Source organism: Beta vulgaris, chromosome 9 (genome assembly GCF_026745355.1).
Source record: "Beta vulgaris subsp. vulgaris cultivar EL10 chromosome 9, EL10.2, whole genome shotgun sequence".
Classification (NCBI taxonomy): domain Eukaryota; kingdom Viridiplantae; phylum Streptophyta; class Magnoliopsida; order Caryophyllales; family Amaranthaceae; genus Beta; species Beta vulgaris.
The window spans coordinates 51,793,882-51,806,981 of record NC_079210.1 but is presented as its reverse complement, the minus strand read 5'-3'; the positions used below and the strand labels follow the sequence as shown (position 1 = coordinate 51,806,981).

At 36.9% G+C, this 13,100-nt stretch overlaps 2 protein-coding genes across 2 annotated transcripts; both read left to right on the top strand.

Annotated features, from left to right (window-relative positions):
- The first annotated feature begins 452 nt into the window (after nt 1-452).
- LOC104897330 (uncharacterized) lies at nt 453-1,309 on the top strand. The gene is made up of 2 exons (XM_057392301.1): nt 453-813; nt 894-1,309. The coding sequence occupies exons 1-2, from the start codon at nt 453-455 to the stop codon at nt 1,307-1,309; spliced, it is 777 nt and encodes a 258-aa protein (XP_057248284.1).
- Nucleotides 1,310-6,389: 5,080 nt separating this feature from the next.
- Nucleotides 6,390-11,397, top strand: LOC104904647 (LRR receptor-like serine/threonine-protein kinase GHR1). Its single transcript, XM_010692964.4, has 4 exons — nt 6,390-6,677; nt 6,946-8,084; nt 8,322-9,869; nt 10,420-11,397. The coding sequence occupies exons 2-4, from the start codon at nt 7,025-7,027 to the stop codon at nt 11,004-11,006; spliced, it is 3,195 nt and encodes a 1,064-aa protein (XP_010691266.2). The 5' UTR covers nt 6,390-6,677; nt 6,946-7,024; the 3' UTR covers nt 11,007-11,397.
- The last annotated feature ends 1,703 nt before the right edge of the window (nt 11,398-13,100 follow it).

Here is a 13,100-nt window from a genome sequence, read left to right as displayed (position 1 = left end):
CTTTAACAAAAAGAAGAATGTTGGTTGATGACCTACTTACCTCTGAAATAAATGGTAAATTTGCATGGGTTTAAAAACAGAAATAGCAAAAAACATGGCATAAGTAGGATGACATTAGATAGGATATGGAAAGATGCAAAAAACAGAGAGAAGCTGGGCATGCCATAGATGTGAGAAACAAAAAAGCAGGAAGATGTGGTAGGAAGCTTAAAGTATATGATGACAAATGGCTTCAGTCAGTCCCACTTAATCTGAGGACAAGTATAAGGCATTTGCTGGATATCTTAAAATCCCCCCCTCCTCTGTTTACAGTCTATTGAAACGGGGCAAGCTGAGAAGTCACACTAGCAGCACCCACCCAAAACTGACTGAAGATCATAAGATTCAAAGAATGAAGTGGGTGTTACAACACATATTACCAGCAACAAGGACACAACCCTAAATTTGTTGACATGCAAAATGTTGTTCACATAGATGAGAAGTGGTTTTATTTAAGTCCAGATATGAGAAGGTTTTATTTGCTTCCTGCTGAAGATGACCCTTATAGTTGCTGTCAGTCCAAGAGGTTTAAGATAAAAGCCATGTTCATGTGTGCCACATCTAGACCTATTAAGGACAGTGAGGGAAGGATGATACATGATGGGAAATTTGGTATCTACCCTTTTGTTGAGTATGCAAGAGCTAAGTATTCAACAAAAAACAGAAGGGCAGGTACTATGTTGACAAAGGCAATTGAAAGTGTTACACTACCAGTTATGAGGGATATGATAGTTAACACTATCATACCTGCCATAATGAGGAATTGGCCAGAAGGTGTGTCGAAAGAAATATACATACAACAAGACAATGCTAGACCTCACATTCATGCATCAGACCCACAATTTATTGAACAGCAACTCAGAATGGATTCAATATCCAACTCATAATCAACGCAGCTCAGTCCCCTGACTTAAATGTGCTAGACTTGGGGTTTTTTAGAGCAATTCAGGCACTACAATATCAATCATTTCCTAAGAACCTAGATGAACTGATTTTAAGAGTGCAGGACTGTTATGATTTCTTTGACCCAGAAGTTTTGAAGTACACTTGGTTGCAATTACAATATGTTATGGTAGAAATACTAAAGTGCAAAGGGGGGAACAATTTCAAGAATCCACACCATGCAAAGAGAAAGTTAGAGAGATTGGGATTACTTCCAGAAAATGTAACAGTGGACCAAGCTGTGATAGATGAGGCAGTTACATACTTGAATGAGAGGTTTGTGAATGTAGGAGAAGCATTTGACTACTTAGATGCACATCAAGAGTAGAATGGGCAGAAGATGTGGCAAGTTTTTTTTGAACATAACTACACTGTGTATGAAGGAAAAAATGGGGAGCAACTTTTTGGTATATATCTAGTATAGAAGAAGATGAAGGATCTACTTGCACAAATACACATGATCTACTTTTTGTTAAAGATTATGGACAACATGAAGCAACACTTCTAAGCAAACCAGAAAGTTTTTGGGGGTTCTTGTTTAGTTATTAGACTATTTTGTACATGTTCAAGGACTGGTTTGTATAAGCAGTGATGCAAGCATTTAATGAAGTAAGCAATTATGGTTGTTTTTATTCTTTTGCATGTCAACAAGTTTAAATTAAGGTGTGTGTTTTTAAAATCCATCAGGGTTAATTCAATGGCTCATTGAGGAAGCAATGGATGATTTAAAACCTCAACTTATTGGTTTAACACCAATAAGGAGCAAATCATCTATTGCTCTTCAAGCCCAATGTATGAGTCCCTTCATCATTTGGATTTTACTTTTTAAAATACATTTGGGACTCAAGGGGGAAGCAAGAGGGACTCATTGTGTAAACAGTGGGGGACTTAACTTAACTCAGCACCCAAAAACAGAAGGCAACCAAAAAACAGAAGGCAACCAAAAACAGAAGTACATCATTAGCCATTTGTTCATCCTCAAACCTCCTATCCAAACCAACACCCATAGGCTTCCCAAATATACATGCAACCACATACACAAGGCAACCAAAAACAGCCAACCAAAATCCACAATCCAACCAAAAACAGAAGCCTACCAAAATCAGAACCCAACCAACACTTTCATAGGCAACCAAAAACAGCCAACCAAAATATTCATAGGCAACCAAATACACAATCCAACCAAAATCAGAACCCAACCAACACTTTCATAGGCAACCAAAAACAGCAAACCAAAATATGCATAGCAAACCAAATACACAAGGCAACCAAAAACAGGCAACCAAAATACAAAATCCAACCTAAAACAGAAGCATACCAAAACCAGAACCCAACAACCTTTTCATAGGCAACCAAATACACAATCCAACTAAATTATTCATAGCCAACCATATAACAATCCAACCAAAATCATAAGGCAACCAAAAACAGAACCCAACCACCATTTTCATAGGCAACCAAATACACAATCCAACCTAACATATTCATAGCCAACCATATACACAATCCAACCAATATCATAAGGCAACCAAAAACAGAACCCAACCACCATTTTCATAGGCAACCAAATAAACAATCCAACCATAAATTATTCATAGCCAACCATATACACAATCCAACCAATATCATAAGGCAACCAAAAACAGAACCCAACCACCATTTTCATAGGCAACCAAATAAACAATCCAACCTAAAACATATTCATAGCCAACCATATACACAATCCAACCAATATCATAAGGCAACCAAAAACAGAACCCAACCACCATTTTCATAGGCAACCAAATAAACAATCCAACCTAAAACATATTCATAGCCAACCATATACACAATCCAACCAAAAACATAAGCCAACCAAAAACAGAACCCAACCAACAGATTTATAGGCAACCCCAAATCAGACCCCAAGCAACATATTTATAGGCATCCAAAAACACAATCCAACATAAATAATATCATACGCAACCAATAATAGGCAACAGCAAAGCAATAGGAATTTCAGGGACTCAAATTAACTAAAAGGCAACAAAAAACAGAAGGCAATAAAAAGAGTTAGTATGATAGAACCTCAGGGAGTCAAAGTACTCTCCTTTCTCCTGATAAGGAAGCAATGAGTATCAGGATCAATTCTGATGAAGTGCAGGATCATTGGATTCAGCTCACCTCACATCCTCAGCCTCCTCATCATCCAGCAGTTCTTCAACACATCGAAAACCTTAAAACCCCATCAGACTCAACATACATGCATAAACAGTGCCTTCATGTCTAGACGTTGAAGGACTTAGAAGCACAACCAAACATGACATCTGTCCTTCCTCTTACACCCAAAATGTCCTCTCCTTCTCTTCCCCTTATCCTTCATTCTCCTTCAACTCTTAACTTTACCATTCTTCCCAACAGTGTAAAAACACGGAGCCTTTAAAGCACAAACAATCTCATGGTAGAACGGAGAATTTCCTTACCTTTTCCCCATCCCCTTCTTCCTCAACCTAGGTCTAGGCCTCAACCTCTGGAAATAGGTCTGGGGTCAAAGATCTTCTTAACTTGGGGACTCATTTTTTTTAGGGTTGGAAGAAGAAGAGGGACGGAATTCCCTTGGTAACCCCGTTACCTGATAAAACTCATCAACCACCACACCCAAAGCCTTCAAGGCATAAGGGCGAAGCAAGTGCTTTGCATCTCCACTGTCATAGAGCCTCCTTGGCCAAGGAGACCCAGTCTGCAATGCAAGCATCAACTCGCGAATAGAGTCAGACTCATCAGCATCGTCAGTTTGGAACAAGGCATCAACAAGGGGTTGGAGGTCAGGCACAAAATTCTTCGGCATTTTTCTAGGGTTTTGTTCAAGAACTTTTGAGGGGAGATTTGAAGAGAAATCGAAAGAATCAAGAGAAGAATGGAGAAATCGAAAGTTTTAAGGGGAGATTTGAAGAGGAAGTGAAGAAATCTAGAGAGAGAAAATGAAGTTCAGTAGAGAGAGGAAGAGAAGATCAGAAGAGGAGAAATGGAAGTGGAGAGAGAGAAGATGAAGTTTTGAGGGAGAGAGAGAAGGTCGAAGTTTTAGGGTTAGGGAATGGGAGGGGTTGGGAACTGGGGAAGAACTTTAATGGGGGGATGAATCAGTTGGGGAAGGGGGTTGAATGTAGTAAATGATCATGGGGAAGATGAATAGGTAGTTGGGGTGTTTTAATTTTGGTGGGAATGGTTAAAATCTGATTAGATTAGGTAGGGATTTAATAGGGTAGATTAAGAGTGTTTTAATTTTTAAATGGGTAGTTAGTAAGGTAATATGGACATTTCACAAGGCAAAAGTTACTAAATAAGGAAATTTTTAAAAGTGTAACATTTATTTAAAACCATGCAATTTTAGGAAAGTGTAACATATAAAAAAAAACGGAGGAAGTATATTTTTTTCTTGCAAATTATTGTTGGACATATAACAACTAAATTTAGTAGCAACCGTGCATTGCACGAGACCTTATCTTGTGCTCATGATTTCTCATTGTACAACTAAAAATCAGTTGCGTTCCTAACATGTTAATCTGGAGGCCTGGGGCAAATTAAGAAATATGGGCCCTTCCTAACATCAACTGAATTCTTGATATATATTGATTTAAATGTATTAACGGTCAAAGTTATATTATAAATTTGGAAATGGTTTTTTAGCTAATGGATTCTAAATTTATTTGAGCTTGCATTTTTTACAAGATACCCATTAGATTGATGGTTATATTATTATGACATATGTTCCTACATTAAGTCACGTTTGCTTCTTATATATATCACGTTGCCCTCATCAATCGTTGCCGGTTGCAGTATGAGTTTTGGATCACGTAATTGCGATAATTGACCTTTGGAATTACTTTTATTATTTCCTTGGGTTTGGATTGTGTAAAAAGAAAACCCTTTCCTTTTTAACAGTTGCACTTTTATATCCACATTTTACCAATGCCTTACTATATTAACGTGTAATATTTTTAACCATCTTACTTTATCGATTCATAATTTTTGGTAAAATATAGAATATTAGAAATTGATATTCGTCGAGATAGATCTAATAACATATTAACCTTTGTTCTTATGTATTTTTATTAACTTCATAATCGAAGAGGGATAAATGAATAATTGAACAATTATTCAAAATAGGGGGTAGGAAATAGCAAAATGGACAAAGTTAACGTTCTATACGAGAAGGGGGGAAAATTCCCCTTATTAAAGATCAGGTAGTTATTAAGATCATTGAGAACGAAAGAAGCAAAAATAGGCCGAAAGATACAATGTTTCAATCAGTAAACCATTGACCCAACACTTTCCTCCATAAATATAAAGAATATACATATATATTATATACTCAATAGCAGATTATAAACAACAATTTAGACATTTTCTCCATGAACCCTGAACGGGAGCCCCTCCTGCCCAGACTCAAAGACGGACTTGCTAAAAATATAGGCAATAACATTAAAATGGAGAATTCAACTACACAATAATCAACCATATTCACTATTATCAATAGAATAAGTAACATGATGAACTCAACATCTACCAAAATTTCCCTTCTCAAAAGTAATACTACTAAACCACAAAACTAAAGATCTTATCTTCCTTTTCCATTCTTTATGTGCATGTCTAAAATCCATCATAATTGGTAAGAAGTCACTAATGTCATAAACACACCCACCAAACTCACCTCCTATTTATGCTTAGCAAAGACAAAAACAGTTATGTACCATCAAAATAATTCCCTTACTCATCATCTTACCCTACAAACACCATACCATGTTGAAGTTACATGTAACAAATTAACAATACCCAGGTCAAAGGGCAAAAAAGTGGGTCCCCAATATTACGTGGCACTGTTTAACTGGTCCCTACCCTCCATTTGCATGCTCCCACAAAGCTCAATTTCCAAAAAGTACCCTTCTTCTTTCTCCATTAAACTGCATTTAACAAAATCATTTGGCGTCCACTAGGATACTGATACTCTGTCTTTCACTTTTTGGCGGGGAGGAAAGTTAATTCCCTCTCTCCCAAACAATCCCTTAATCTTGAAATATTTCCCGCTGAGATTAATAAATAAAAAATAAAAAGTAAAAAAATAGTACCCATCAAAATGTATGATAAAACAAAACAATGTTAGGGTTTTGTTTGTTTTGTGGGCTTCTTTTTCTTATCATATTATAGCTCTCTGCTTGAGATAAATGAGATAGTTGAGGTTAGAGAAAGTGACATAAGGAAAGAAAAAGGGATTAGACAAAAAAGTTGTTCTTTTTTAGATTATAAAGCTTAAAAAAGTTGTGTTCTTTTTATTTTTTGTTTTGTTTTTGTTATTTTAGACTGTGAGAGTTCCTTTGATTACTCTACTTTGTAGAAAGATTATTCTGTATTTTATAGTTAAACTGAATGTGTAATTAAGGGCTAAAATGTTGATGGGTCCCTCATATTTATGTCAATGCAGGTGTTGATTGCAAAACATTTTAGTGTCTACTTTTTTGTGGGTTAGTCTTTGAGGTTTTTTTTTTTCTTCTTATGATGATTTTTACTTCTTTTTAGTTGAGTTTTTCTGGGTATTTAGCATCAAATGTGGGAGTTAAGTTGTAAATTGAGCTGAAGTTGAATAACAGGTTGAACATTTGTTGATCTTTTGGTGTTTGGTTGGTGACAGTGATTGATTCCTCAAAAGAGATTCTGTTCTGGTAAGAAAGATTTTCCCTTTTTTTTTGGCATTTTCTTCCTTTTTTCAGTTACTTTGGATTTTAGAATAGATCTCTGAAAGCTACATTTAGTTTCTTGAATGCTTGTTCATTTCATTTTGATGTCCTTTTATTTATCACTGTATAATTGATTCCAATTTTATGGGTTTTTCAAGCTTATTTTATGATGCATTGGCTATGAAATACTTCATTTGGTTGTATTATGTCAGAGAATGTGACAAGTTTTTGTTTGGGATATTCATGATTTCAGGTGAAAATTAGCTTAAGGGGGTTTCTTCTAGTTGAGTTGGGCAGTTCTTGTTGTGTGGTGAAGATATAGGTTTGAAGTAATGGTGAGACTTTTTAGGTTTGTTTTGCTTTCACTATATTTGGCCTCTACATTGGGGCAGCTTCCGTCACCGGATATTATGGCATTGCTTCAATTTAAGAAGGGTATTAAGCATGACCCTACTGGTTATGTGTTGAATTCATGGAATGAGGAGTCCATTGATTTCAATGGTTGCCCTTCTTCTTGGAATGGCATAGTTTGTAATGCGGGACATGTTGCCGGGGTTGTTCTTGATAACTTGGAGCTCTCTGCCGAGGCAGACTTGAGTGTTTTTTCTAACCTTACCATGTTGGTAAAACTTTCAATGGCAAACAATTCCATAAGTGGCAAAATTCCTGGTAACATAGGCTCCTTTGATAAGCTTCAGTATTTGGATATCTCAAACAACTTGTTTGCTGACTCTTTGCCATCAGGAATTGGTAACTTGGCTAGCCTTCAGAACCTTTCATTTGCCGGAAACAATTTCTCTGGACCAATTCCTGATTCTATATCCGGACTTACTTCACTCCAGTCATTGGACTTGAGCCGCAACTCCTTTTCCGGCCCTCTGCCTTACTCATTGACAAAGCTGGGTAGTTTAGTTTATCTAAATTTATCTAACAATGAGTTTCAGAAGAAGATTCCAAAAGGATTTGAATTGCTTTCAAGTCTCGAGGTGCTTGACTTGCATGGAAACATGCTTGATGGAAATCTTGATGCGGAGTTCCTGTTATTTTCAAGTGCTATTCATGTTGATTTAAGTGACAACCAACTTGAGAATTCTGGTTCACAGAAGGAGAAATTTCTGGCTGGCGTGTCTGAGACGGTTAAGTATCTGAATCTCAGCCATAACAGGCTTACTGGATCATTAATTGGTCAAACTCAGCTCTTTGAGAATATCAAGGTCTTGGATTTGAGTTATAATATGTTGTCTGGTGATTTACCTGAATTCAACTTTGTTTATGATCTGGAGGTCCTCAGGTTGAGCAACAACAGATTTTCAGGGTTTGTTCCTAATGATCTGCTGAAAGGAGGCCCTCTACTTCTTACTGATTTGGATTTGAGTGGCAATAATCTCACAGGTACTAGACTATTAATTATACAGTTCGTGTGAAAAATCTAATTGTTGCTTTAGTAGTCCTTTTGCTATGTCTTATTAATTGTCATGCATGTATTTTATGAATTTATCCATGCTTTGCCTTAAAACCATGTACGAAGCAAATATGTTCATCTTTTTATAATAAAGATAAGTCCTCTCCCCTCAAAGTTATGTTAATATAACTTCTACTCTCTCACGGTCCTTATCAATTGTCTCTCAGGTCCAATTAGCATCATCATGTCTACAACGCTAAGGACGCTTAATCTGTCTTCAAATGGTCTTTCTGGTGAACTGCCAGTGCTGACTGGAGATTGTGCTATCCTTGATTTATCCAACAACCAATTTAAAGGGAATTTGACAAGAATGGCAAAATGGGGAAATGTCGAGTTCCTTGACCTCAGCCAAAATCGTTTGACAGGTCCTATTCCTGAAACAACATCTCAGTTTTTGCATCTAAACTATCTCAACCTTTCCCATAACTCCATCCGTAGCAGCCTTCCTAAAGACGTGACACAATTTCCAAAGCTTAGTGTATTGGATCTCAGTTTCAATCAATTAGACGGATCTCTACAGAGTGGTTTATTGACTATGCCAACCTTGCAAGAATTACATCTTGCTGGAAATTCTTTTAATGGGAGTATTGAGTTCTCTCCTCCCCCTGGCCAGTCCAATCTTCGAGTCCTCGATCTTTCCGATAACCATTTAGGTGGCTACTTTCCTGATAGATTTGGGTCGCTGACTGGTCTCGAGGTGCTCAATCTTGCTGGAAATAATATTTCAGGTTCCTTGCCAACTTCCATGAATGACATGAGTTCATTGACATCTTTGGATATATCTGAGAATCACTTTACTGGTTCTTTGCCAACTAACCTGTCTAGTAACCTTCAAAGCTTTAATGCATCATACAATGACCTTTCTGGAGTTGTTCCAGAGAATTTGAGAGTGTTTCCTCGCTCATCTTTCTTTCCTGGAAATTCCAAGCTGCAACTTCCAAATGCACCTCCTGGACCTGAGGATTCTGCTGGTGGAAACTCCAAGAGGAAATCAATGAAGACCCTGATTAAAGTGATCATTATTGTTGCATGTGTGGTTGTTTTTTTCATTTTAATTTTGCTTGCCATCTTCATACATTATATTCGTATCTCAAGGAGACCTCTATCTGATGATGTTACTAAGAAAGATGTTCAGAGGAAGGTGCCACCAAATCCCTCTGGTACTGGTGGAAGGGAAAATCCCCATAATTTGGTTGTTTCAGCTGAAGATATTATTACCACCACCAGGAAAGGATCCTCATCTGAGATAATGAGTCCTGATGAGAAAACAGCTGCTGTAACTGGGTTCTCTCCATCCAAAACTAGCCAGCTATCATGGTCGCCAGGATCTGGAGATTCTCTTCCAGCAGAGAACCTAGCCAAACTTGATGTCAGATCCCCTGATCGCTTGGCAGGCGAGTTGTTTTTTCTTGATGATACAGTATCATTGACACCCGAGGAGCTGTCAAGAGCTCCCGCAGAGGTTTTAGGTCGTAGCAGCCATGGAACTTCTTACAGGGCTACGTTGGAAAATGGTATGTTCTTAACTGTGAAGTGGCTAAGAGAAGGTGTGGCAAGACCAAAAAAGGATTTTTCCAAGGAAGCTAGGAAGTTCGCAAATATCAGGCATCCTAATGTTGTTGCACTGCGAGGATACTATTGGGGACCTACCCAGCATGAGAAGCTCATTCTTTCAGACTATATTTCACCTGGAAGTCTTGCAAGCTTTCTTTATGGTAATAAGTTGTTCTCTTAATCCCCCTTCCCCAAAGTCCCCAACAGCAAATAAAGTAAAATATCATCTGGGAAAGTTTTGAATTTAATTATAATTTTTTTTCCCATCACTAGATTTCTGTTTTTCAGTTCTCTTATTTGGCCTTAGTAGCTATTTTCCTTTTATTATGATAGAATAGGATCGTGTTCGTTTTGCAAAGTTAGTCTTAGTTTGATGCATAAGTGTTACCTGATCATGGATGTTTTTCAGCTTATTTGATCTGGCATGTTTAAACTCTTGAAGTAAGCTATAATGTGCATGAGAAGGTCGATATGCTAGAAATCGTCTTATATGTGTCGGTTTCTTTAACCCATTTTGGATCCCTAAAATGGGAACTTTTCATGCAATCGAGTGGGTTGGAGATATATAAGGTCTTGTACAATGAAATCTACTAAATGCACTTGGATATATCTGCTATCATCTATCTTATATGTGTCACTTATATATTTCTCTTGCATTCAAATCTTTTATTTAAGCTTGCCACTTGACTGAGTAATTACTATTATTTTCAGATCGGCCAGGGAGAAAAGGTCCACCATTGACTTGGCCACAGAGACTGAAGATTGCAGTGGATGTTGCACGAGGTTTGAACTATCTTCATTTTGATCGAGCTCTTCCTCATGGTAATCTTAAAGCAAACAACATACTACTGGATGGTCCTGAGCTTAATGCACGAGTAGCAGATTACTGTCTTCACCGACTCATGACTCAAGCTGGAACCATTGAGCAAATCCTCGATGCTGGTGTTCTAGGATACCGTGCTCCAGAACTGGCTGCTTCTAAGAAACCACTACCGTCTTTCAAGTCAGATGTTTATGCCTTCGGAGTTATACTGCTGGAATTGTTGACTGGCAGATGTGCTGGTGAAGTGGTTTCTGGTGAAGAAGGGGGAGGTGTTGATTTGACAGACTGGGTTCGGTTGCGAGTTGCTGAAGGACGGGGTTCTGATTGCTTTGACTCTGTCCTGAATGCAGAAATGGGAAATCCTACTATAGCTAAGGGTTCAAAGGAGGTCCTTGCAATAGCTTTACGATGTATACGCTCAGTTTCTGAGAGACCAGGTATCAAGACTATATATGAGGATCTTTCATCCATTTAGATTTTTTGTGTTTTTAGTTTTTGGAATTTTGATTGTTAGATCTTCCTAAAATGGGATATGTTACTAGGTAGCCTCACTTTTGAGGGTTGGTTTTTTTTTCTGTAGGCAGTGAGTTTTGTTTTTCTTGAATGATGATTGTGTAAATGGGCCATCGTTCAATGTTTGCATTTTGAGATAGATGCCCATGTGTAAAAAGAATTGCAGATATCACTTTGCCAATACCTTATTAGCAATGTGAGTCTTTAGGTTTGTTAACCAATTCTACTGCTTGATTATGACAGCTGAATTGTAAAAAACACTACAGTTTTTTTTTCCTGTTTTTTTGGTTCTTACTTGTGGTTTGGGCGTCTGCCATATAAATTTCTGGCATGATACCGAGATTTGGTAGTTCCATTGGTTTAGTAATTCTGCAGTAGTATAAATTGCCAACTTCTCATTCTATATCTTAAAGTAATACATCAATTGCCCTGAGTTTGCTGCGTTCTTCACTTATATGGGCTAGATTCAGCTGCGTTTCCACCCATTACTATGTGAGTGTATGAATTACATAAAAGTTTCAGGGAAATCAGCTGTCTTGGTTCATTTTCTAGTGTAATTTCTATGGATGCGTTTTTTTTTTTTTTGGCCATAATCAGCTATTTTCTAGTCTAGCAGATCATCAGACATCAGTGCAATTCTATTATTCATCAGCTACTTTATTATAGGGATTCATGAAGTTTTATAATGGTGCATAACAATACAAGTATATAATCATTAATCAAGATTGCTTTTATAATGGTGCATAACAATGCACCTATACAAGTATATATAAGCATTAATCAGGAATCAGGATGCTCATGTTTCTTAAATCTGCATTCTGAGTCCCAGTGATGTGGTACTGAATTTAGCTACCATGTTCTGCTGCTACAATTTGCAGATTTCTGTTGCTAAAATAGTAAAATCTGCTGATTTGTGTTCTGTAAAGACTAATATATAAACAGACATGAAGTATATTATTGTTGCTCTTCTTTGCCATCTGTTGTAACTTGTAATTTATGTTTGCCATTTTGTTTTGGAGATTTTAGAGTAGCGTCATGACTAATACTTCCTCCGTTTCTAAATAAGTGCAACACTCCTTGTTTTCACGTTTGCCAATGCATTATTTTAACCATTAATATCTTCAATTATCAATAAATAAAAATTATATAAAGCTGATATTAAAAAAACTCACATTCAGACGAATCTAAGAAGATCCCACATGACTATGTTTTTCCTAAAATGTAAATCACCAAAGCTAATTAAAGTTTAAACTGTGAATAGTAAACACTATGCAAATGTGGCACTTATTTAGAAACAGAGGAAGTAAATACCCCCGTTTCTTCTAAGTTACACACTTTTTTTGTGTCTCATTTTTTAATATTATAATCCATCCTAAAATTTCCGTCTCTACCTTTTATTCCCCATCTTGTTAGGGTGTGTTCTCTTTACCTTAATTAATTAAGTTTCAGGTCCAATAAGTTCAGTTCAGTTCAAATACGTTCCAATCAGTTGCAATAAGTTCTAATCAGGTGCAATAAGTTCTAATCAAGTCTAATCAGGTGCAATAAGTTCCAATCATATCTAATCCAATGGCTCCTCTTTCACATTAATCTTCTGGATTGCTATATGATACCGTATAATTTCCTACTAACGCTCTAAATACGTATAAAATATTGTATTGGTATACTTTCCATCTCTTTTCTTATTTTCTCCCCTTTCCTTTTCACTTTCCCTCCCCATCTTCTTCTATATCACCATTGTAAGTCTTGGAGTGGGAGCTGATTGGATCTCGTGGCCAAAACATCTAGCATCGAAATTTGTAATGCCGGTATTTATACTTGTTAGATAAAAAGATTATCTTCTATACGCGAAGGGAACAACAACCCAAGTGTCCATATAATACAATCATGTAACTAAGGCTTATTAACAGATCAAGTCGGATCATGTTCGGGTTAATAATAAACAGATTGAACATGATCCAATCCAAACCGGACTCGTTTATTAAACGGGTTGAAAAACTCAACCTTGACCCGTCCTATTTATTAAACAGGTTGCCCATATAACCTGTTTAACCCG

What these genes read in the sequence shown, in the direction of transcription:
- LOC104897330 (XM_057392301.1), top strand. Translation starts at nt 453, where the DNA reads ATGCAAAATGTTGTTCACATAGATGAGAAGTGGTTTTATTTAAGTCCA. An exon ending in AATGAGGAATTGGCCAGAAG is followed by an intron (nt 814 to 893) that starts GTGTGTCGAAAG and finishes TTTATTGAACAG; the next exon opens with CAACTCAGAATGGATTCAAT.
- LOC104904647 (XM_010692964.4), top strand. Translation starts at nt 7,025, where the DNA reads ATGGTGAGACTTTTTAGGTTTGTTTTGCTTTCACTATATTTGGCCTCT. An exon ending in GAGTGGCAATAATCTCACAG is followed by an intron (nt 8,085 to 8,321) that starts GTACTAGACTAT and finishes ATTGTCTCTCAG; the next exon opens with GTCCAATTAGCATCATCATG. An exon ending in TCTTGCAAGCTTTCTTTATG is followed by an intron (nt 9,870 to 10,419) that starts GTAATAAGTTGT and finishes TATTATTTTCAG; the next exon opens with ATCGGCCAGGGAGAAAAGGT.